At 45.6% G+C, this 27130-nt stretch overlaps 1 protein-coding gene across 1 annotated transcript; it reads left to right on the forward strand.

Moving 5' to 3' along the window:
* On the forward strand, window positions 1–25448 carry LOC142760388 (embryonic protein UVS.2-like). Its single transcript, XM_075863572.1, has 7 exons — window positions 1–17; window positions 514–635; window positions 14691–14800; window positions 14907–15132; window positions 21149–21267; window positions 22091–22313; window positions 25224–25448. The coding sequence occupies exons 1-7, from the start codon at window positions 1–3 to the stop codon at window positions 25235–25237; spliced, it is 831 nt and encodes a 276-aa protein (XP_075719687.1). The 3' UTR covers window positions 25238–25448.
* The last annotated feature ends 1682 nt before the right edge of the window (window positions 25449–27130 follow it).

Here is a 27130-nt window from a genome sequence, read left to right on the forward strand (position 1 = left end):
ATGCAGCCGACACCGAGGTATGGGGGCACCAACTCAGCTTCTGGGCCGGTGTTCACTATTTGTCCTATGGATACGGCAAAATGCGGGAAGCAGTAGCTTTCCATGAAGTATCCATACAACAAATGTCGAGAAGGGATTAAGGTAACTAACCAGGAACATAAGAATCCGATCCATTTTTAAAAATATTTTTTTTTACAAAATGATCAGTTGTGATCAGCGAGAGAACCCAGAAGCAAGTGTTCAGTTCCCCTGCAGCGCCACCACAGAGGAAATTAAGCATTACGCAGTGTCCCTTTAAATCGATAGGCTATCTGTGTAATGCATGATCATGCTGGGTGCTCCAGAGCAAGAGATGCTTTTTGTAACCACGTTTTGTAAGGCACTAGAAGGGGAACTACCCCCACTCCATCATTGTACATGAAAAAATGAAAACCCATGAAGTCTAATCTAATTTTAAATATAACCTACATGCGCTTCTTTAGGCATATGATTAACAATACCCACCTCTCATAGGAATTACTACAGCACAGGAAAGCCATCAATGGTCGTTAAATCTGACCCTACCATAACTCTTGGACAGAATGTAGGACTGGATGATTCGGATGTGAAGAAGGTCAACGCGCTCTATAATTGCAGTAAGTACTTATATTTCACCCTGATGTTATAATAGTGATGACGATACGACTCTGCATCATGTGACCGGCCCTGCTGTACTTTACGTACTCACTGTACTACTTGTACATAGAGTACAACGGGGCAGGTCATATAATGAAGAGTCGTATCATCATCAAAAAAGACTGTGCAACTAGACTTCCGGTCCGCCGGCAGCGGTATAAAAATCTATGAAAATCTCAGAATGAGCACGACGGGGAACCGGAATGTATATTAGCGAGTATACCTACATATTGAAATGAGTACACTGTAAATAATTTTTGGTCCACACATAACCCCTTTAACCCCTTAAGGACAAGGCCAATTTTGGCCTTGAGTAAAGAACTATTTTTTTTATATTTCCCTCTTTGCATCCCGACGCACATAACTTTTTTTACGACGTAGTTGTATGAGACTTTGTCTCTTGCGGGACGAGTTGTACTTTATGTAGGTACCATTTTTTGGTACAAATATATTATCGTTTAATTTATATACATTTTTATTTTGGTGAAAATGCTGAAAAAAAGCAGTTCCGCTGCAGTTTTATTATTTAATTTTTTTTACACCCAACACCGATCATCATAAATAATGTTATACATTTGTTGTACAGGTTGTTATGGTCGTGGCGATACCAAATATGTCTATATTATTTCATGTTTTGGGACTTACTGTATATTTCAAAAAGTTTATTTATTCTAAAAAATTTGTATTTCTGTGTATTTTTTTGACAATTTTTTTTTATTTAACATTAATTTTTTTTACATTTTTGTACTTTTTTTTTATTTAATCCCATAGACGGATTTTTCATTTTGATTTTTTAACTGTAATGCACTGGCATATATTAATGTGCCAGTACATTAGCCTGTGTACTGATTGTACACAGGCAGTTGTTAGGCCATATCTCAGCAGAGGCGTAGCTAGGTTCTCCTGCACCCGGGGCAAAGATTCAGATTGGCGCCCCCCCCCCCCCCAATTTATTTCCCGACATCTCCTTCCCCCTCGCCATGTTTTCTTTCTTTACCAATCAATGAGGTGTAATTTTTTTTTCACAATTTTTTTAATGTAACTCTAGTATAAAAGCATTTCTACATTTTACAAGCGATGTAGTTCTATAATGTAATTAACATAAAAATAAATGAAGAAAATAAATTAAAGAGGCCACACACAGCCCCCTGTAGATAGCGCCACACAGCCCCCTGTAGATAGTGCCACACACAGCCCGCTGCCCCTTTGTAAATAGCGCCACACTCCCCACCCTTGTAAATAGTGCCACATTCCCCCCTTTTAAATAGCGCCACACTCCCCCCTTATAAATAGCGCCACACTCCCCCCCTTGTACTTAGCGCCACACTGTGAACAGACCGGTCAGCGGTAGCCTACCGCAACCACTCTCCGCTCTGCCTCATGTGACTTACCGGAGAAGCCGAGGAGGTCATTCGGTGCAGGCAGCGGCGGAGTTCCTTCTGACTAGGGTTGGTGACAGCCAGGGCCAACCTTAGCTTGGATGGCGCCCTGTGCGGGACTCTCTATTGCCGCCCCCTACACAAACCAAAAATTAACCACATATATGTGCAACAGCCCGATGGGGATGAGGGAAAGTGCGGAGACCAATGTTGGGAGTTGTAGTACTCATGGTGGCTGTAGTCCTCTCACACTCCTGCGGAGCTGGCACAGTGAAGGAGGGGGATCTGCATATGTATGGGTGGTAGTTGTTGATTCCCCCTGGGGCACACCCTGTGGTGCTGTCTCCTGGTGGATGGGATATGGGGTGCCCTTGTTGTTAGTGGGTGCAGTGCAGAGTAACACGCAGGAGACGGTGATGTAACTTGGTATAATAATAACTCACAGTTTCTTTACTGGAAGATTGCAGGCTGCAGCTTGGTTCCACATAGAAGTTATTATCCAGCTAGGGCAGGCGGGATGAGTCAGGCTGGGACAGTTTCCTATCTGCAAGCAGCAAAATGAACTTTCTTCTCTCTTGCTTTCCTTCTCTTTAAGCAGGTTTGTTTCCCTGTATTAATTTCTAGTTCAGGCCAGAAGCTTTCTGAACGAAATATGCTGTGAGGCCAAGTATTATCTCAGCTCTCCTCACAGGCTGTCTTCCCTCGTTCCTCTCCTGGAACCGACTCCTCTACCACTTTCTGCTGCAAAGCCTCATGGGAACTGCCTCAGACCCTCCTCTCCAGCCACACCCTTTACAGGCTGGAAAAATAGATTGTAATGACAATTCTGCATCACTAGGTGGCAGCATAACACAACATATAACATTATGTTCAATGCATTAAAATGTAAACAATACTCCTCTATGGTATTGTCAGGACACTACATACACCTCTGCTTTAACAAAAGCCGTCCTCGGCGTCTGCAACGATGGAGGAACTGCAACCCTAGGAATGGAAAAGTCAGGCACATATCAAGCATATATTAAAACAGTGCAATATATTACTTTCACGAAGAGTCTCATCAGTCCTTTAAGGCACTAGAATAAGGAATATGGGCGACGACTCTTGTTCAATGTAAAGTTCCTGTATCAACTGTTGGGGAACAGGGATGTGGATTCCTCATATAAACTTGTGGGGTACAAGAGTTCTTAACCCAACCGGGACAGTGTCCAAAAGTTCGGCACAGAATAACTTGGGTAAATATAGCAAAGTCATTCAATGTTCAAGTAAAAAATATGAGGTAGAGAAAATGTTCAATTCTATGATGAAACAGTTAGTCGAGATACCTGGCGGGTAATTTACCCCTGGTGCTCCTCTCTGGTCTTCTAATAGGTTCTTCCTCGAAGAAAGCTGGTTCTGGGTTCATCTGTTGCTCTGGGCTGGCTGAAGACCCTGGCTGTGATGTTATCGGAGTCTCAACTTGATCCGGAACACTTTTGTCAGGGACAATGAAGGAAATTAAAGGCCCAAAGAACCAATCCAAAGGAGAAAAATCAGGCATCTGTGTCTCTGGTGACGGTAAAAGTTTCTCAACAACAGGAGGTTTCCCAACGATTTCAGCCTCTGCAGGAACAAACTCTTTTTGACACAATTTAAGTCTGTTACGATGGACTACTTGAGGTGCTCGGCCTTCTTTCACTATTTCGTACACGGCTGTGTCAGGATATGGGATGGCTTTGATGGTGTACGGTTCTGTTTCCCACTTGGTGTCCAGTTTGCTCGTTCTGTGATTATTCTTGAGCCAAACATGATCACCAATCTTAAAAGGCTCGGCTCTAGCATGCAAGTCAAAGTCCATTTGTTGCTTCTTGCGGGCTTCCTCCATTCGACTTTCAACAATTTTGTTGGCATCAGCCAGACGTCTCTGGTGGTCACTCACCCAATCGATTCGTGGCAACGGGTTGATGGCATCAGGCACTGACACATCCAGGTCTAAGTCAGCTGGTAATTTGCCCTGACGACCAAACATGAGGTAGTAGGGAGTGTACCCAGTGGAACAGTGTACAGTGTTGTTGTACATGTAAACTAACTCTGGTAGCAGGGTTGGCCAATTAGTCCTCCTGTGAGATGGCACAGTCCTCAGCATCTCTATAAACGTCTTGTTCATCTTTTCACAGAGGCCATTGCCTTGTGGGTGGTAAGCTGTTGTACGGAGCTTCTGACAACTGTAGAGAGAACACAGTTCTTGGAATAGCTGAGATTCAAATGCTGACCCTCTGTCAGTCAGGATCTTCTCAGGACATCCATAGGGTAGCATGAAGTTTTTCCAGAAAACAGCGGCAGTGGTTTTGGCTGTCAAGTCTCGGACAGGTACTGCAACCGCAAACTTGGTGTAGTGATCGATGATGGTCATTGCATATGTGTATCCAGATCTGCTAGGCTCAAATTTGACATGATCTATGGCCACGATCTCCAAAGGTCGGTGACTTACGATGGGATGTAATGGAGCCTTCTGATCATGTTTTTCACCTCTGCTTAGAGCACAAGCTTGACACTCTCTGCACCAATTCTCAATATCTTCACGCATTCCTATCCAATAGAAGCGTCTGCGGATTGTGGCTTCTGTTTTTTGTACACCGAAGTGTCCCGATCTGTCATGGTAGGCTTCTAGTACTGTTTTTGCATCTCGACGGGGTACTACTACTTGATGCAGACGGTCACCAGTGATGGGATCCAGAGTGCTGCATAGCATCAGACCTTTTTTTATGAAGAGTCGTCTCCTCTGTCTCCAGAGACGGATTAATTCAGGGTCTACATTGCCACGACGAAGTCTCTCAGGTACTCTTCTACTGACGAGAAAATCTTGCAGCTCTCCCATCACCCGACTCTCTGCTTGAAGTTTAATCCATTGCTCCTTCTCTTGGAGTGATTCTGAACTCTGTTTCTGGGAGCAAAGTCCTTTCTCCATGATGGTGATTGTGTTCTGCTGGGTGAAGCGGGTGTAGAAGGATGGCATTTCTACTTCTTCCCAGTCTTCTTCATTCTGAGCAGGTACTTCATCGGTTGGCAGGCGGGATAATGCGTCCGCATTCTCATTGTATTTGCCGGTTCTGTACCTGACCACGAAGTCGTAATTTGCAAGACGAGATGCCCACCTTTGCTCTAGGGCTCCCAGCCTGGCTGTGTTCAGATGTGCAAGGGGGTTGTTGTCTGTGTAGACTACGAATGGTGTTGCCGCGAGGTAGTCTTTGTACTTCTCGGTTACAGCCCACACTAACGCAAGGAACTCCAATTTGAACGAGCTGTAATTTTGGTCATTCCGTTCAGTCCCTTTAAGCCCTCGGCTGCCAAAGGCTATTACCCGTTCGCTTCCCTCTTGCATTTGGGTCAGGATGGCTCCAAGACCTTTCTTGCTGGCATCCGTGTAGAGGCAGAAAGGTTGACTGTAGTCTGGATAACCAAGGATGGGTGGCTCAATCAGCTTCTGTTTCAGCAGCTGGAAGGCAATCTCTTGATCCTCAGTCCATTCAATAGGAATTGGTCTTTTCAGATGTTGCTTTGAGTGTCCTCTAAGAAGCTCTTGTAGAGGCTCTGCAATCTGGGCGAAATAGGGTATAAAGCGCCTGTAATAACCTGCGAATCCCAGGAAACTTCTCACCTCTTTTACTGTGGTGGGAGTAGGGCAATCCTTCACAACAGCAATCTTTTCTGGGTCAGGCATCACACCCTCAGAGCTAACAACGTGTCCCAAGTAGTTGACTTGTGGCTTCATTATGCTGGTCTTCGCAAAGTCCAAGGGATGTTTACTGAAGGCCTGATGGTATTCTCTTGAGACTTCCAATACTCCTTCAATTTGTTCAGCAGGCGTGGCAATATCCCCAACACAAATTTCTGACCACCATGGTGTAGATGAATTCTCTTCTTGTGTACTCTGTATTTGAGTGGACTGTTGGGCAACAACTGTTGAAACTTCCACAATGTCTTGGAATGTGACCTGTAATAACTGGGCAACAGAGTAGTATTTCTTTAATTCCACAGGGATGTCACTCAGATTCAAGAGGCGGATAGGTACCTTTCCGTGGGAAACGGTCACTAGACTTCTTGCAGCAAGCACCATAGGATGTTCTTCAAGATGGAGGGGTTCTACTAAGGCTTGGTAGTCTTGGCCTCGTATCCCTGGGCGAGCATGGCACCACAGCAGGGTTTCGGTACCGGGTTTCAGGATCACTGGACGGACATCTCTAATGCGGGCACGGCAGATCTCTCCTCTGACGTTGGAAAACTTCTGCTGAGCACACGAATAGTCTGTTGGATTACTTTCTGCGCAGAGTGTGAAGCTGTTGGCAGGGATCGGTGTAGGGCATCTAGCATTTCCCCATAACAATTCCTTAGGATGTTCATTCCGAGCACCACTGGAGGCATGTCTTCATCATCGACCTTTACTACGATCACACCTTGCTGTGTTAGGTTAGTCTCTCCCACTTGAACGGTGGGTTCCCAGTAACCTTGCAGGGGTACTGTCTGACCATTGCTTGCAATAACATTCAGACAAACTTCTGGTGGCTGCATCAATAGGTCGCTGCTCCAGTATTTCTCAAACATGGCTTTCTGTATGGTGGTGACTTGCGAACCAGTGTCCAGCAGAGCTGTAAGGGGTACCCCATTAATGTGGATGGTGACTAATGGATGGGGCCCGACATACCTGGTCAGCCAATTTGGATCTTCTGGACCTAGTGTTCTTCCACCCGAGGGATGTTCTTTTGACCGCCAGCACTCTCTCTCCACATGACCACTTTTGTGGCAGTGTCTGCAGATGGGCCTTCCATGAGTATCAAACCTGTCTGTAGGCAATCTTCCAGATCTCCTGTAGTATCCCTTGCTCGCACTGTCAGTAGGACGACTCCTATGCTGTGGGGACTCACACTCTGGCTGAGGACGCATCTCTAACTGTTCAAGCTTATGACACACCTTCTCCAAGCTCTTAGTCAGGATTGCGACTTGGTCCTTTAAATCAGCCACTGCATCTGGAATCTGTACATGTGCACCCTGGGCAGCAAGGAGAGTATTTCCTGGAGACACAGGACACATGAGCTTAGCATCTCCATAACTGTCAGCAGGACATGCGGCAAATGTGGTTGATTCTTGGTTGGGTTCTACCCCCAGGATTCTGATGGACAATTCTTTGAAATCCAGGAATGTACTTTCAGGATGTTGAGCAGACAGCATCTTTAGTTGACTTTTCAGAGACTTTGTTTCAGCTCCTTCAATAAACTGCTCCCGCAGTGTGTTATCTGCATTCTGTGCTTCACGTGGGTCCACTTCTATAATGGCCCTCAGTGCCTCCTGTAGGGATAAAGCATAGTCTCTAAGGGACTCACCGGGCTGTTGTTTCTTGCTAAAGAAGCGCATTTTCAATTCTGATACCGTCCTGGTTTCAAAGGTGACCAGTAGTCTTTCAAGAATCTGTTCTACGGTCTTTCGTTCTGCATGAGGCCATGACTTTACCTCTCTCAATGCAGTGCCCCCTAGCTGGCCAATGAGAATTTCCACCTTCTGTTGACACTGGATATAACCGGAACATAGCAAGCATTTTCCCTTTAAATTCTCTCAGGGTATGTGATTCACCTTTGTAGCGGGGGAGCCAGGGTGCTCCAAAATAATACGGCATGGTTAGTGGCATTATATGCCTGGTTGTGTGTGATCCACCTCGGCTGGGGGAGCCGTTATCGCTGTCGTCAGACATTTCTAATATAAATTCCTATCGTTGCCCCTAGCAACGAGATGCTCAGTAGCAGAATGTGTAGTAAGTCTCTTATTTGTGCTCACTGATGTGATAAGTTCATCTTTACTTGGGCTGAATTGTAAAAACTTTCAGCGGTACTCACTGTTTTGGAGCTGGAACCTCTTTCTCTGTCTTTTTGGAATATAAGCGGCCGCTGTGACTCAGATTCTGTACTTTTCATCTACTTCCGGTGGTTCCGGCTGGTTTCTCCTTCCCCACTGCAACAGTAGGTAGGAACGTTGGTTCCACTGTAGTCATCTGTAACATGTGGTTCCTTGCTGTTGCTGGGCAGATTCTCTGCTTTCCCGCCTTCAAGTGAGCGGGGGTGGAGCTAAGAGCAGTTGTGATGCAGCAGACAATTCAATGCAAACAGTCTCTAATGTCACTTTTGTTCTGCTAAAACAATGATCAATTCAATGTAAAAGTCTCTAATCACATTCACTGTCAGTACAGCAATTTCCATCACAAGTTCCATAAGTAACACACAGTCTTTCCAAGATGGCTGCTTAACCCCACATGTGCTGGTGATAATTTCTTGCAACAATAAAGTCTCTTTAGCAGGCACAGAGGTGTGTTCATCCTGTTCGTGACGCCAATTTATGTGCAACAGCCCGATGGGGATGAGGGAAAGTGCGGAGACCAATGTTGGGAGTTGTAGTACTCACGGTGGCTGTAGTCCTCTCACACTCCTGCGGAGCTGGCACAGTGAAGGAGGGGGATCTGCATATGTATGGGTGGTAGTTGTTGATTCCCCCTGGGGCACACCCTGTGGTGCTGTCTCCTGGTGGATGGGATATGGGGTGCCCTTGTTGTTAGTGGGTGCAGTGCAGAGTAACACGCAGGAGACGGTGATGTAACTCGGTATAATAATAACTCACAGTTTCTTTACTGGAAGATTGCAGGCTGCAGCTCGGCTCCACATAGAAGTTATTATCCAGCTAGGGCAGGCGGGATGAGTCAGGCTGAGACAGTTTCCTATCTGCAAGCAGCAAAATGAACTTTCTTCTCTCTTGCTTTCCTTCCCTTTAAGCAGGTTTGTTTCCCTGTATTAATTTCTAGTTCAGGCCAGAAGCTTTCTGAACTAAATATGCTGTGAGGCCAAGTATTATCTCAGCTCTCCTCACAGGCTGTCTACCCTCGTTCCTCTCCTGGAACCGACTCCTCTACAACTTTCTGCTGCAAAGCCTCATGGGAACTGCCTCCGACCCTCCTCTCCAGCCACACCCTTTACAGGCTGGAAAAATAGATTGTAATGACAATTCTGCATCACTAGGTGGCAGCATAACACAACATATAACATTATGTTCAATGCATTACAATGTAAACAATACTCCTCTATGGTATTGTCAGGACACTACATATGGACACGCTGGAACATATATACTGTACACACATAAAGACAGATATTTAGACATACAGGCAAATATACATACACACATCTTGAACATACACATACAGGTAAATATATAGACGTACAGACACATATACGCACACACACCGGCAGATAAATACACAGACCGGAACATATACAAATACATAAAAGGCACAAATATACAAGCACAAAGGACACATTCACAAACAGACCCATATATACCCACACAGGCACACATGTACACAACACAGATAATGTAGTAGATGTTACCTGCTGTCCTATGTAACAACACAGATAACACACAGTGATAACTCTCTGAGTACAAATAATGAAGTAGATGTTACCTGCAGTCCTATGTAACACCACAGATAACACAGTGATAACTCTGAGTACAGATAATGTAGTAGATGTAAGAGACAAACACATGCAGAGACACAGACAGACAGAGACACACACACACACACACACACACACACACACACACACACACACTGTAACATATAGACATACAAACACAGAGACACACACACTGTATTCACACTACACAGACATATACACACAGACACTCACCATGTCTCCTTGCTGACAGGTCAGGACGGGCTGTGGGCGGAGCTTCCGCTCTGCTTCAAGGCGTGTGTGTAGAGCACAGAGGCAGATGCTGGAAGGCTGCAGCACGGGAGTGGACCTGTCCCCGGACCTGTGTCTCATCTGACCTCATGTCACTGATGTGAGGTCAGGTGACAAGTCAGGTGACTGGACTGGTCCACTCCCTGGCCGTCACAGACCCCAGTCAGAACGCCGTAATTTCCTGGCTCTTCCTAAAGCGGCTGCAGGTGTCCGACATACGGGGCGCCTGTCAGCAGCGATCAGCTGCTCTTCGGTGCACCCCCTTTCCCTACCACCGGGTTGCGCCCCGGGCACATGCCCCGCCTGCCCCCCCCTAGCTACGCTTCTGATCTCAGTATGCCCCAACAACAGACAATATGGTCAGACAGCCCTGGGGTCCCTCAATGGATCCTAGGCTGTCTGGCCATACAAGTTTTGGGCTTAGATCGAGTCACAGGGATTTTCTGTGATGCGATCAAAGGGCAGTCCCCCCTCCTCTTATTTACTTTGAATGCCGCAATCAGCTTTGATTGTGCAAGGAGTTAACCTCTTCTCTCCGCCATTGGAGTGGGTCTGCGGCTGTCTATTATAGCCGTTGCCCCGCTCTTGATCGCTCACGGACATGACTGTAACACAGGACGAGAATGCTCGTCCTACTGCGCAAAGTACCCGCCACTCAGGACGAGTATTCTCATCCTGAGTCGGCATGTAGTTAATCTCTATATGTTATGTCTATGGCTGGGCTAGATCAAGGTGTGTGGAGGTCCCTGAGTAATATGGGTCCCTAGCAGGGACGTAACTAGGAAACACTGGGCCCTATAGCAAACTCTTAAATGGGGCCCCCTCAGGTGCCACACGCAGCCCCCCTTATAGATAGTGCCACCCATAGATTGGGCCATACAGCCCCCCTGTAGACAGTGCTATACAGCCCCGCCTGTAAACAGTCACATCCCACTTGTAGATAGCGCCCCCTACCACCTCCCCCTTGTAGATAGTGCCATACAGCCCCTTGTGGATATCGGCATGAAACCCCCCTGTATATAACGCCATACAGTTCCCCCTGTATATAGTGCCACACAGCTCCCCTCCCATGTATGTAGTGCCACACAGCCCCCCTTAGTAGATAGCGCCACACAGTCACCCCTTAGTAGATAGTGCCACACACAGAACCCTGTAGATTGCGCCACACACAGCCCCCTGTAGATAGAGCCACAGCCCTCTTTCTTGCTGTGCCATACAGCCCCCCTAGTAGATAGTTCCACAAAGCCCCCTTAGTAGTGCCACACAGTCCCTTGTATATAGCACCACACAGCTCCCCCATGTGTATAGTGCCACAAAGCTCCCCCTTGTGTATAGTGCCACACAGCCCCCGAAGTAGTACAAGGCAATGTCACATCCGAAAAAGTTATATCAGCCAGGGGGAATGTCAATCAAACATGGAAAGGTGAGTTTGGAGGCAGGACTATGTGACTCTTCAGGATAGCGGCACCACCCCATGACCCTTTAATGAGTAATTAGCATATGGTGTGCGCCGTCTAAAAGTGGATTTTATAGATTTTTGCTGCGTCTGAAAAAACAACATACATTCGGAAATATTGTCAGGTCATGTATTACCGCATGGTGGCGGTTCAAGGGGTTAAAACTACCAGACAGGTTTCCATTAAATATACAATGAATAAAAAACAATTGTATGTGCCCTGCAATTTCGTTATTATAAATATATCCTATATAATTACAGCACCAGAACAAAGCTCAGTACATAAATACAGCACTAGAACCAAGCTCATACATATATACGTCACGAGAACCAAGCTCATACCTATATACGGCACAAGAGCCAAGCTCATACCTATATACGGCACAAGAGCCAAGCTCATACATATATACAGCACCAGAACCAACCTCAGTACTTAAATACATAACTAGAACCAAGCTCTGACATATATACAGCACTAGAACAAAGCTCAGTACATATATACAATAACAGAACCAAGGTCAGTACATATATACAATACCAGAACTAAGATCAGTACATAAATGCAGCCCCAGAACCAAGCTCAGTACATAAATACAGCACCAGAACAAAGCTCAGTACATAAATACAGCACCAGAACAAAGCTCAGTACATAAATACAGCACCAGAACAAAGCTCAGTACATATATACATCCCCAGAACAAAGCTCAGTACATATATACAGCACCAGAACCAAGCTCAGTACATAAATACAGCACCAGAATCAAGCTCAATACATAAATACAGCACAAGAACAAAGCTCATACATATATACAGCAACAGAACAAAGCTCAATACATAAATACAGCCCCAGAACCAAGCTCAATACATAAATACAGCACTAGAACCAAGCTCATACATATATACAGAACGAGAGCCAAACTCATACATATATACAGCACCAGGACAAAGCTCAGTACTTAAATACAGCATCAGAAACAAGATCAGTACATATATACAGCACCAGAGCAAAGCTCAGTACATATATATAGCCCCAGAAGCAAGCTCAGTACATATATACAGCACTAGAACAAATACAGCTATATTTAGTGCAACCCCTGCCGTATAGGTTTGTATGGCGTAAAACTGCAGCTCCCAGCATGGCCCAAACAATGGTAAGGATATGCTGGGAGATGCTGTTTCAAAAAAAAAAAAATCAATCCACCCATCATCTCGCTGCAGATCATACAATGACTACAGTGCTGATTAGAGGCAGAATAAACATTTTTATTAAGTGACTCACCGGTGCCGTCTCAGATTCTAGTTCTTTTTCTCTTTTCTTCTCCCACCAATCCAGACCTCTATGATGGATTTCTCCCGGCCACAACCCATTTCTGCAGTTTTCAGCTCAGATGTCTACAGCTTCTCACTTTCAAAACATTTCTGCACCTATAAAAGAAGATAAATTCTCAACACCTCTAAATATAAAAGTGCCATACACTGCACCTCTAACTATAAGAGCACCATACACTGTGTCCCTGATTATTATAGTATCATACACTGTGTACCACATACACATCATGCCCCCTGTAGTTAGTGCCCCCATAGCCCCCCTGTAGATAGTAACCCCCATAGAGCCTCTATAGATAGTGCCCTACATAAAAGCCCCTGTAGATAGTGCCCCACATACAGCCCTCTGTATATAGTGCCCAAATATAAACTCTAGAACTGCAATGCAATAGTGCTAACCACTGAGCCACCGTGCTGACCTACATATAGATAGTGCCACACAGCTAACCCACCCCTGTATATAGTGTCCCACATATAGCCCACCCCTATAGATAGGGCCCTACAAATAGCTCCCACGATAGTTCTCCACATATAGCGCACCGCTGTATAGTGTCCCACATATAGCCCACCCCTGTAGATAGTGCCCTACATATAGCTCCCCCATATATAGTGATCCACATCCCCACACATAGACCCACCCCTGTAGATAGAGCCCCACTGTAGATAATACTACTCAGTTTTAGTAGAAAAAAAAAATGTTACATACTCACATGATCCCGTTCCGTCCAGTGGCAATGCAGATCTGCTATCTTTTGAGCTGGTCTGCTGGAGCTGAACGACGCAGGCGGCACTTCGTTGAAAGGCGCTGCTTGAAAGGGCAGAATGACTTGCCCCGTCAATCAGTGCCCTTCAACCACGGAAGCGGCGTGATTACGTCATTGTGCCGCTAGCGTCATTGAAAGGCGCTGATTGGCGGGGCAAGTCATTAGACGCAGGTACAATTATCGCTATAGACGCAGGTACAATTACTGCAAAAGGGGGTGGCTGCCGCTAGCACCGGGGCCCCCTCCGGTGCTAGCGGCGCCACCGGGCATGAGAGGGCCCGTGCCGCCCAGACCATAAATGTTAGAGGCTCGGCGGCGCGGGCCGTGCAGTAGCGTCGCTACCGCCGTAGCAGCCATAACGGTTGCTAGCGGCGCCATCGGGCATATGGGGAGGGGGCGTGTTGGCGGGCAGCACGGGCCCCCTCATGCCAAGGGCCCCGTAGAAGCCACTACGGCTGCTACAGTGGTAGTTACCCAACTGGTTCCTGAACTATCCTTTTTATTTGTGGAAGGAATTAATACTATCTTAGAAAAAAAGAAAAAGCTACAGTACAGATGCAAAATGAAAATAATATAGCTACACTATATTTAAAGATTACAAATGGTATCACAATCTATCACAACAACCATGCAGCATTAAAATAATACCACCATAAAGTGCTCGGACAATGGCATAACAATGCCCAAACAACAGCATTATATTGTGCCAAAATAATATTGCCATATAATGCCCAAATAATACCTCTATATACGACCTATATAATAAATATCACTGAACCTGCTGATTTGGGCAGTCTGGTGACTTTCAGAAGATAAGTGCTGCCAGAGAGTTCTGCTATTGGCCAATATCTTCCTCCCTATTGAAATAGACATGCACACTTGTTTGATCTGAGCATGCATGCTTATGGGGAAACGGAAGAAATAGATATATCACCTGAACGCGTGTTGTGCCGACTATCTTGTGTGTATAGTTATGGTATCAGAGACTTGTAGCACCCTGCTATGATTTGTCATGGGGAGAGTGGTGAAGGCCCCTGGATGGTGAAGGGCATTTGCCCATTTTGCCTCCCCTATAATCCAGCTGTGGTTTGAGGGTATGTATGTGTTTTAACGTCCTTCTGTTTTCCGTGTCCTTTTCTTTGCTGGGTCTTCAGGATTCTCATGGCTTCTGTGATTGCATCCACCCATCCACTTGTTGTCCTCTTCTTTTCCCTGCTTCTCTTCTGGGCATAATTATGTTTTCCAATGAATTGTTAGTTTTCATATTTTTTATGCATTTATGCTGCAAGGTTAAGTATGATTTCATGACAAATTTTGTATTTTTTTTAAGATGTGTGTTCAAGAAAGTTTGTGAAATTATCAGGAACTTTCATCTATAGCTCAACTCTATCAAGCCAAGGAGGACCCAGCTGCTTTTATCTTATACAATCTTGCTACAAGGTACATATTAAATATCAAACAAACATCTGTTGTATTAAATACTTTTCCTGAACAAAAGCTTATTGGCTTTGAGCTTACACTGTTACTTCCTTCTCTTCCATCCCAGGTTTCCCTGCAGCTCAATGACATCAATATCTTATCATCTCCTGACTGTGATGATGCCTACATTAAAGTCTATGATGGAGTCAGTAAATCATTGCGTCTTCTGCTGGACAAGACATGTGGAAGCAACGTAGTTCCACCTCTAATTTCATCCGGATTTTACATGCTGATAGAGATTGTGAACAACCAGCCATCAGTTGAGAGCACATTTAGTGCTTCCTATCAATCAGGTAAGTGTCCTCCACTTTTCAAATCCACCTAAACAAAAACATGCTTGTAAGGGGGTGATACGGCCCTTCTAAAGTGAACTGTCTTCCCTGTGCATCTTCCATGTTTAGTGGTATTTTTCTTCTGTATTATCCTGTGTATGCCTGTCATATTATTAGCAGCCACAAGGTGTCACTGCAGGACGAGTGTCTGAGGAGACAGAGCTGGGTGACAGGAAGTGGAAGTGAGGGAGAGGGAGGTGACTGAGGGGGAAAGAAAGAGAGAGGACTTGTGTGACAGAGAGGGGGCACAGTGACCAGGCTGCCGCCATTTGTAGGAGAAGGATCCTTGGCTCAATGTTCCTGGAGGAGGACTAGCTGGACATTCACTACAGCTCAGCAGTGTCAGGAGACACAAGGGAAAAGATGTCGTCTTCTTCAACAGAGGAGCAGAAAGCAGAGGTAAGGGTGGTATGCCGCGTGGTAGTGAGTAGCTCTCACTCTGACCCGCGGAGGCGCACGCGGTAATATATCCGCCGGACTCACGCCGTAGCCAAAGGGCGAGGGGCATAGCTTCCACCTTTGGGGATTCCGCAGTGTGAGTGGTAGCACCACAGTGATCCGCGGAGACGGCCCATTTCCTTCTTGAGACCCGCCGGGCCGGGTCAGTGAGCGCCAGGCGCAGCCACCCATGAGCTGGTAGGACTCCCACGAGGGCGAGTGCCTCAGCTACTGAGAGACTTGATTTGAATACTGTATTGTCGTTATTTGGCCTGTTTGAAATTGTGATTTTCAGTAAACCGTTTATTTGAAAAGAACTGAGTAGTGTTGTGGTGTCCACGTTTAGTCTTACCTAACTCGTGGCGTCACGAACAGGATGAGCCAACCAGGAACTTCAGCGGAGTCTGCCATCAGTGCCCCAGGCCCACCCCCAATTCTGTTCCCTATGGGGGCAGCCATGTTAAATGTGCCCAAATATGACGGAAAGAGTGTGACGCTGATGGATTGGGCCGAGAGGCTACGAGCAGCGGCCCGACTCTACCAAGTACCTCCCCCACACCAAGCGGATCTCGCGTTGAGCCTGCTAGAAGGAGATGCTCGTGCAGCAGTAGTAGTCCTCCCAGTCAGTCAAAGAGCGACCCTGGAAGACATCATCACCAGGCTCGAAACCCTATACGGAGACACTACCTCAGTTACCGATTTACGGAAAAAATTCTATACCCGTAGTCAACGGGAAGATGAATCCGTCCAACAGTACTCGGTTGCACTCCAACGATTGTGGAACCGACTTAGCAAGAAAGATCAAGAGGGGTGCGCGGCTGTCCCTGACCCGGACAGGGTGCTGCGGGACCAATACTTGTCTGGGTTGAAGAATAGAGCGCTAAGAAGGAGCCTCAGAGACTATATACGGACGGAGCCGCATACCGCCTTAGTGGACCTAGTTCGAGAGGCCATAGAGTGGCAGCACGAGGGAGAGGATGGTGCTCACGTTAGTGTACACAACTCGACCGAAAGGGGACCGCCTCCGAAAATGGACCCCACACCAGAGAGTGCTTTCCTCCGAGACTTTGCCAGGGATGTGAGGGAGCTCATGAGGGAGATGAGAGAAGAGATCAACCAGCTGAAGGCGGCAAGTTCTACCCGGGAGGACCGTCCTCGGCAGAGATTTGATCCGGCCGAAATTCGCCGGTGTTGGGAATGTGGCCGACCAGGACACCTGGCAAGAGACTGTCATGCCCCTAGGATGAAACGGCCACCTTTAAACTAGAAGGACCCGCTGCTGAGGGCCGGGTGGCGGAAGTTCCTTGTAGAGGCCCTCTATCATCCACACAGAGAGCTATTGGGTGCTGCACAGGAAAACCAGCAGTACAGCACAAGGTGTGGAATCTTAGCCAAGTGGAAGGAAAGTTTATTTCTAGTCAAGTAAAAGGGACGGTGAAGTGGTTTCATGTCCGAAAGGGCTACGGTTTTATTCGCCGAAGTGACCATAAAGGCGATGTGTTTGTCCACTGGTCTGCTATAAAGAGGAGCAACCCCCAGAAGTCTCTGCGCAGCGTTGGAGAAGGAGAGATGGTAGAATTTGATGTAGTGGGAGGAAGAAAGGGCACTGAAGCTGCCAATGTCACAGGCCCCGGTGGTGTTCCAGTTAAGGGAAGCAGATTTGCCCCTGACCGGCGGCGACCCCGTCGGCCCTTTCACCAGCTCAGGTCAGAGAGTTTAGAGGAATCGAGAGACCCGGCCATAGGTCAAGTGTCAAGTCAAACGTCTCGTGACCAGCCATCCCTCCTTTCCCCTGCAGCTGCGGAATTCACACCAGCAGTCTTGCAACGTCCGATGTTGGTAGCAGCCAACAAGCCAGGACCAGGATTGATTACTAAAGAACCACCGTTTCAACAGCCTTTCGTCTGTTCAACTGACCAGCCTAAAGATCAGCGGGACCTGTCGACCGTAAGACAACCGGATGTAGTGGGATTCCAAGAGGTCGACAAAAAGGAGAACACAGCTCTACAAGGATGGGGAACTGTAACCGCTACAGAAATGAATGCCTGGCTAGCCTCTGTGAGTGCAAGGGACTGCACTCGTAAAAGCCGGGGGAAGTGTAAGGGGGTGATACGGCCCTTCTAAAGTGAACTGTCTTCCCTGTGCATCTTCCATGTTTAGTGGTATTTTTCTTCTGTATTATCCTGTGTATGCCTGTCATATTATTAGCAGCCACAAGGTGTCACTGCAGGACGAGTGTCTGAGGAGACAGAGCTGGGTGACAGGAAGTGGAAGTGAGGGAGAGGGAGGTGACTGAGGGGGAAAGAAAGAGAGAGGACTTGTGTGACAGAGAGGGGGCACAGTGACCAGGCTGCCGCCATTTGTAGGAGAAGGATCCTTGGCTCAATGTTCCTGGAGGAGGACTAGCTGGACATTCACTACAGCTCAGCAGTGTCAGGAGACACAAGGGAAAAGATGTCGTCTTCTTCAACAGAGGAGCAGAAAGCAGAGGTAAGGGTGGTATGCCGCGTGGTAGTGAGTAGCTCTCACTCTGACCCGCGGAGGCGCACGCGGTAATATATCCGCCGGACTCACGCCGTAGCCAAAGGGCGAGGGGCATAGCTTCCACCTTTGGGGATTCCGCAGTGTGAGTGGTAGCACCACAGTGATCCGCGGAGACGGCCCATTTCCTTCTTGAGACCCGCCGGGCCGGGTCAGTGAGCGCCAGGCGCAGCCACCCATGAGCTGGTAGGACTCCCACGAGGGCGAGTGCCTCAGCTACTGAGAGACTTGATTTGAATACTGTATTGTCGTTATTTGGCCTGTTTGAAATTGTGATTTTCAGTAAACCGTTTATTTGAAAAGAACTGAGTAGTGTTGTGGTGTCCACGTTTAGTCTTACCTAACATGCTGGAAAAATAACTACCAAGGTAGCAGGCATGGGAGCTGCTATGTGGCCCAGCAGCTAAGGGGTCCTCACAGGGGCATAGATTCAGGGGGTGCAGAGGTAGCAGTTGCACCCGGGCCCTGGAGACTGAGGAGGCCCAAAATCCCCTCAGCCACATAAGAGGACACCAGTATTATAAATGATATACGGTAGGTGGGGGAGCTGTGAAAGATTTTGTATTGGGGCCCAGTAGTTTCAAGTTACGCCTCTAGGTCCACCTCCACTTATTGGTGAGGTGCAGTAAGTGATCGCTGTGGAAGAGTAGGGGCAGTGCCGGCTCCAGGTTTATGTGGGCCCTTGGATGACAGACTTAGTAGGTCCTTTTGTGGGGGAACTCATGGTGGCAGTAAAATGTCAAACGTCACTTTGTGCCCCCATATAGACGTTAGGCCCTGTTTATGCCCCAATATAGAAGTTAGGCCCCCCGTTTGTACCCCCATAAATTTAGCGCACTCTGTAGATACTGCCACACAGCCCCCCTATCAGGTAGTGCCACACAGCCCCCTCTCCCTGGTAGTGCCACACAGCCCCCCCCTGGTAGTGTCACACAGCCCCCTCCCTGGTAGTGCCAATCAGCCCCCTCAGGTAGTGCCAATCAGCCCCCCTCCCAGGTAGTGCCACACAGCCCCCCTCCCAGGTAGTGTCACACAGTCCCCTCCTCCCCGGCAGTGCCACACAGCCCCCCTTCCTGGTAGTGCCACACAGCCCCCCTCCCAGGTAGTGCCACACAACCTCCTCTCCCAGGTAGTGACACACTGTCCCCCACCCTGGTAGTGCTGCACAGCTCCCCTTCCTGATAGTGCCACACAGCCACCCTCCCTGGTAGTGCCACACAGTCCCCCTCCCTGTAGGTAGCGCCTTTGGGGTTCCCTGTAGGAGTGCAATACCCAGCCAGAGAATTGCCGACCCTTTGACTGGGGATTCCTCTCCAGGAGAAGCCCCTGATGTCACTGTCCATATATAGACAGTGTTGTCAGGGGCAACACCAGAGCTATAGTCCCGAGCAGAGCGCTACTAGTACTCTGCCTGGGAACCATGCTCTGCTCTTGACATCACTGTCCATATATGGATAGTGATGTCCGGAACAGAGCTTAAAGAGGCTCTGTCACCAGATTTTGCAACCCCTATCTGCTATTGCAGCAGATAGGCGCTGCAATGTAGATTACAGTAACGTTTTTATTTTTAAAAAACGAGCATTTTTGGCCAAGTTATGACCATTTTTGTAGTTATGCAAATGAGGCTTGCAAAAGTCCAAGTGGGTGTGTTTAAAAGTAAAAGTCCAAATGGGCGTGTATTATGTGTGTACATCGGGTCGTTTTTAATACTTTTACTAGCTGGGCGCTCTGACAAGAAGTATCATCCACTTCTCTTCAGAACGCCCAGCTTCTGCCAGATCACGCTGTGTCGTCACTCACAGGTCCTGCATCGTGTCAGACGAGCGAGGACACATCGGCACCAGAGGCTTCAGTTGATTCTGCAGCAGCATCGGCGTTAGCAGGTAAGTCGATGTAGCTATTTACCTGCAAACGCTGATGCTGCTGCAGAATCAACTGTAGCCTCTGGTGCCGATGTGTCCTCGCTCGTCTGACACGATGCAGGACCTGTGAGTGACGTCACAGCGTGATCTGGCAGAAGCTGGGCGTTCTGAAGAGAAGTGGATGATACTTCTCATCAGAACGCCCAGCTAGTAAAAGTATTAAAAACGCCCCGATGTACGCACATAATACACGCCTACTTGGACTTTTACTTTTAAACACACCCACTTGGACTTTTGCAAGCCTCATTTGCATAACTACAAAAATGCTCATAACTTGGCCAAAAATGCTCGTTTTTAAAAATAAAAACGTTACTGTAATCTACATTGCAGCGCCTATCTGCTGCAATAGCAGATAGGGGTTGCAAAATCTGGTGACAGAGCCTCTTTAAGTCCTGGGCAGAGCGCTAATAAAGGCTCTGCTCCGGTACTCCAGCTCTGAGGAAGCCCCTGATATCTCTGTCCATATATGGATACTGATGTCAGGGGCAACCCCAGAGCCAAAGATCCCGGGAAAAGCGATACTAGCACTCTGCCTGGGACACTGCTCTGCTCCTGACAACACTGTCCATACATGGACAGTGATGTCAGGAGCTTTCCCAGAGACAGAGTCCCGCAGCAGAGCTGCTAGCACTCTGCCTGGGACTCCTTCTCTCCTCCTGAGATCACTGTCCATATATGTACAGTGATGCCGTGACGACGGGGCCCCACAAGGGTAGTGGGCCCTGCAACTTGCCCGGGTTTGCCAGGTGCTGACGCCGGCCATGAGTAGAGGGAATGGCAGTGGAAAATTAAATGCAGAACATTCATCCACCAAAGAAAGGACGAGAAACACCGGAGACCACTGAGGACTTCATGTCGTGAACTCACTTCCTGCTGAAAGTAGTCATGGTAAAGTGGGAACCCATTTAAAGTTTTGATATGAGACCCCATAACTCTGTTTTACACCCCTACTTGTTCTTCTGGATTATTATAGACAAGAAAAAGTGACTACTATGACTTTTTTTAAACTTACACACTAAAAAGTTATGATTTAAACAAACCGAGAATGAACACTAAGTCAAATTCTTTTCACATAGTGAAATACGGAGAGACCTTCGTGGCGCAAACCGGGATTGTGAAATCTCCAGGATTTCCTAATATATATCCAACCCTTCTGGACGTTGTATACAGCATCATAGCCCCTGAAGGATATACGGTAAAAAGTTACATCTCAAAGGCTGATAATGTCTCATGATTTTCATTAGGTTTGAAGTGTGACTGGACATTTACATCACATTCCAAAAAGTACAATCCCACATTTCTGATTGACTCAAGATATTTGTTGTTATCGATGCAGTCTGTTTATCATAATATTAGATATGAAAATAATGTCAATGTTGATTTTACGCAACAAAAATCATTGTTTAAAGCATTGCTTCTCAAACTGTGAGTTGGGCCTATACCCAGTTGCACACGACCAGTGCCACTAGGACCATAGCATTCGAGTGGCACCTGAATTGTGGGTGAATTGGGTCCATGAACAAGTGGGTGAATTGGGTCCATGAACAAGGACCCGATGTTCCGATCCATGGAAAGAGAGAACATGTCCTATCTTTCCACGGACGGGACTCGGGCGGCATGACGGTCTTGTGCAAGGGCCCTAACTGGTGAGGTGCCATACAGTTCCTTACAGGGCACTGCATGCCTGCCAAACACCCCAGATTCCACAGGACAGGAGGGAACTTCTACATTTCTTCTTGTGGCAAAAAAGGCCGGGGGCGACTGGGTACAGTGACTGATAATGGGCACTGTGGCTTACATGTGGGCGCTGTGTGGCCTGTTATCCAGCACACTTTCCACATGACATCCATATGCCCATATTTTGGTATGGATGTCGACCACTAGTGACGCCCACTTTTTGAGAAGCAGTGGTGGCATAGTCAAAATATCAAATTGACAATCACCCCATTGTACTGTATTGTAATTCCACCAATCCCAGACTCACGCATACATCCTTTACATGTTTGTTTTTTTAACAGGTGGTTCTAAACTTCCTATTTTTTTGGATTCAAAATTCACCAAAATGCATCCCAGAGTATTTGATAATTAGAGATGGTCCGTTAACCACATCCCCAATCCTGGGCACATATTGTGGACGTCTTGACAACATACAGGTGGCGTCTACTGGCAATATAGTACTTCTACAGTTCCACAGTGGGAATCTTATTGAATATAATGGGTTTTATGCAAAGTATAAGTTTGGTAAGTGAGATCAGATATTTGTTGAACCACGTTGAGCAGTTTTCAAATTATTTTACCAGCCACTGTCATATTTCAGACCTTACTGACCACACAAGTATAGCTGTATGGGTATTGTCCTTTCCTTGTACACCAAGGTTGAGGCCATAAAATGTCAATGACGTAAATGGGTTGCCTAATAAAGACAAGTCCTGGTCATATACCCTATGAGGACCTCATGGAGTGGGGTTCCTCACTTGGGACTCTTTATGAGCCAGAACAGAACACAGATACAAAATGGAAAAGGGGAACACACTTTACCTGATCAGATACAAATAGATCATGCTTTATCCCACAGTGATATTCATTTGTGGAAAACCTAGATAAATTAATCTTTGACGTGCATATCTCCCTAAGTGATAAAAGTAACCTGTAATTACAAATAGGACAAAAAGTGAAATAGTCAGACATTTTTGAGGCTATGGTCAACCGTTTTAGGTTATTGAACTATTTACAAGTCTAAAAACCTTCACTGCTCCCCCCATGTTTGTAAATCGTGTGTATATTAGTATACAAAGATAGGGTACACACCTATTCCCAGGTAGAAATACCTGGGAACAACAGTCCATACCCACCCTGGGAACCAGAAATACCAATGAATTGTGTTAGGGTGTCTACTCTTTTGAACGGACGCCATAGCTCTACACTACAACTAATTTTGTCATTTTGGTTACTGACTGTATAGTTTTATTAAAGGAGATGCCTGGTTCCCCCACAGATCCCAGCTGATTCCCGGGGGGTCCAAACAGCAGGACATCCTATGATCAGCTTATTAATTGTGGACCCTTCTAGCAAAAAGAGATTGTCCAACGTGGACAACGCCTTTAAAAATCCATTCTGTGACAATATTGGTTGTTCACTACCAAAGTCGCCGACCTGCCTGCATGGTTCCTAATTATTCTAAAACAATTCATGCTAAAGAATGACTTCAACTGTATTTCACAGGGGACCTGAACTCTGAATACATTCCATTGGCAAACGCATGCATCTCACTTATATGTATATTTTATAGTGATGTGTATATATATATATATATATATATATATATATACACTTCCGTTCAAAAGTTTGGGGTCACCCATGAAAAGTCACACTTATATTTATCAAATGAGTTGCAAAATGACTAGAAAATATAGTCAAGACATTGACAAGGTCAGAAATAATGATTTATATTTGAAATAATAATTTTCTCCTTCAATCTTTGCTTTCGTCAAAGAATGCTCCATTTGCAGCAATTACAGCATTGCAGACCTTTGGCATTCTAGCTGTTAATTTGCTGAGGTAATCGGGAGAGAAATTTCACCCCATGCTTCCAGAAGCCCCTCCCACAAGCTGGATTGGCTTGATGGGCACTTCTTGCGTACCATACGGTCAAGCTGCTCCCACAACAGCTCTATGGGGTTGAGATCTGGTGACTGCGCTGGCCACTCCATTACAGATAGAATACCAGCTGCCTGCTTCTTCCCTAAATAGTTATTGCATAATTTGGCGGTGTGCTTTGGGTCATTGTCCTGTTGTAGGATGAAAATGGCTCCAATCAAGCGCTGTCCACAGGGTATGGCATGGCGTTGCAAAATGGAGTGATAGCCTTCCTTATTCAAAATCCCTTTTACCTTGTACAAATCTCCCACTTTACCAGCACCAAAGCAACCCCAAACCATCACATTACCTCCACCATGCTTGACAGATGGCGTCAGGCACTCTTCCAGCATCTTTTCAGTTGTTCTGCGTCACACAAATGTTCTTCTATGTGATCCAAACACCTCAAACTTCGATTCGTCTGTCCATAACACTTTTTTCCAATCTTCCTCTGTCCAATGTCTGTGTGATTTTGCCCATATTAATCTTTTCCTTTTATTAGCCAGTCTCAGATATGGCTTTTTCTTTGCCACTCTGCCCTGAAGGCCAGCATCCCGGAGCCGCCTCTTCACTATAGACGTTAACACTGGCGTTTTGCGGGTACTATTTAATGAAGCTGCCAGTTGAGGACCTGTGAGGCGTCTATTTCTCAAACTAGAGACTCTAATGTACTTGTCTTGTTGCTCAGTTGTGCAGCGGGGCCTCCCACTTCTCTTTCTGCTCTGGTTAGAGCCTGTTTGTGCTGTCCTCTGAAGGGAGTAGTACACACCGTTGTAGGAAATCTTCAGTTTCTTGGCAATTTCTCGCATGGCATAGCCTTCATTTCTAAGAACAAGAATAGACTATCGAGTTTCACATGAAAGCTCTCTTTTTCTAGCCATTTTGAGAGTTTAATCGAACCCACAAATGTAATGCTCCAGATTCTCAACTAGCTCAAAGGAAGGTCAGTTTTATAGCTCCTCTAAACAGCAAAACTGTTTACAGCGGTGCTAACATAACTGCACAAGGGGTTTCAAGTGTTTTCTAATCATCCATTAGCCTTCTAACACAGTTAGCAAACACAATGTACCATTACAACACTGGAGTGATGATTGCTGGAAATGGGCCTCTATACACCTATGTAGATATTGCATTAAAAACCAGACGTTTGCAGCTAGAATAGTCATTTAGCACATTAACAATGTATAGAGTGTATTTTTGATTAATTTAATGTTATCTTCATTGAACAAAACTGTGCTTTTCTTTCAAAAATAAGGAAATCTCTAAGTGACCCTAAACTTTTGAACGGTAATTGTATATATATATATATATATATATATATATATATATATATATATATATATATATATATATATATATACATATACACACATATTAAGAAAATTGTAGAAAAAGTGTCATTGTACATGACAAATATTTGCAGAATGCTGTCTGATTGTGTTACATCTCACCCATCATAGGTTTCTGTATTTTTTGGGCTACGATAAAGCTGAGCATTTCTTTCCTCTCTTGCAGTGCCAATCAGCTAATATGCAGGATGGCACCAGGACCGTACGATCCTTAGAAGAAAACCAAGATTGGGATATACGAAAAGGAATGTTCATGTTTAACCTTTTGTTTTTTCTTTATAGACAGTGGTAATAAATTCTTAATATAATAATGTAATGATCTTAGTTTACAATGTATGTAACATTCATATTGTATGTGGTGTTTACATGAATAAAGGGGGTCAAAAAGTTAATAAAACTTGCTTTTTTTGATAACACTGCGGTTCCAGATTGTGCTGTAGTTGGTAAGTACACTCTCAACGGGTCACCTGTAGATGACATTGAGCATATCATCATGTACATACTTTAAAGGGAACCTGTCACCAGCATTTCACCTATTGAACTCTCCTCACCCCTCTCTGGCCGCTCCTATCAAAAATTCATTGCCGTTATCCCCTCTCCTAAACTCCTCCTCCAACTGTAAATAACGGTCTGCAAACATTTTGCACCTTTTATCGTAATAATCCGGTGTCCCTTTGTGCGCACACCCCAGAAGAGGACATCAATGCACAAGCGCAGTATTTTGTGTTCTGGGGAAGGCGAGGAGCTGTCAATCAAAAGTAAGGAGGAGTGGTGAACTCGTAAAGACTTGAGGAATGAAGATATGACTCTTTTCAAACGAAGATTTGACTCTTTTATGCTCATTAGCATACGGTGTGGGAACACTAAAAAACTGACTACTAAAGCTACAGAGCCGACTAAGAAGACAATTATAAGTTATATAGAAATGATTTTTCACCCACTACCACCTGGTATTGCTGGTTTAATAGGTGAAATGCTGGTGACAGGTTCCCTTTAACGCTTTGATATTTTTCATTATTCTAAAAAAACAACATAATTTGTGATACCACTTACTTAAAGGGTCAGTCTCAGGGCAACAGTCTCTGTCCATATGCAGGGCCGTATTTGGAGTTTGTGCTGCCCTAGGCACTTTTAGGGCTGACGCCCCCGATAGTGCAGCTTTTCCGCTGTCTTTACACTAAGTGTGGACATACCCTAAAATAAATGCTCAGTGCTACCCCACTAACATTCTCTCCCCTGCACCCCAAATGAACACTGGGGCTTATTTCCCCTATTAGTAACCCCTTTAGGACCCAGCCTGTTTTGGCCTTGTGGCACAGCTGAATTTTTCAAATAATGTGTCACTTTATGTGGTAATAACTTGGGAATGCTTTTACCTATCAAAGCGATTGTGAGACTGTTTTCTCATGACATATTGTACTTTATGTTAGTGGAAAAATTTGGTTGATAAATTCAATATTTATTAGTGAAAAACACCAAAATTTAGAGAAAATTTTCTGCTTGTAAAACAGATAGTAATACCACACAAAATAGTCACTAGTTAACATTTCCCATTTGTCTACTTTATGTTTGCATCGTTTTTTGAACGTCCTTTTATTTTTCAAGGACGTTACAAGGCTTAGAACTTTAGCAGCAATTTCTCACATTTTCAAGAAAATTTCAAAAGGCTATTTGTACAGGTACCAGTTTAGATCTGAAGTGGTTTTGAGGGCCTCATATATTAGAATCCCCCAATAAATCACCCCATTTTAAAAACTGCACCCCTCAAAGTATTCAAAACAGCATTCAGAAAGGTTCTTAAACTTTTAGGCGCTTCACAATAAATAAAGCAAAGTAGAGGGGAAATGTACAAATTGCATTTTTTTTTTGCCAAAATTCATTTGTAATACATCAATATTTATTGCCCAGATTCTGCAGTTTTTAGAAATATCCCACATGTGGCCCTAGTGCGGTAATGGACCGAAACACCGGCCTCACAAGCAAAAGAGCATCTACAGGATTTTGCAACCTGCTTTTTTTTACATTATATTATTTTTATTAGATTATATTTTAGGCACCATGTCAGGTTTGAAG

This window comes from Rhinoderma darwinii, chromosome 4 (assembly GCF_050947455.1).
Source record: "Rhinoderma darwinii isolate aRhiDar2 chromosome 4, aRhiDar2.hap1, whole genome shotgun sequence".
NCBI classification, from domain to species: domain Eukaryota; kingdom Metazoa; phylum Chordata; class Amphibia; order Anura; family Rhinodermatidae; genus Rhinoderma; species Rhinoderma darwinii.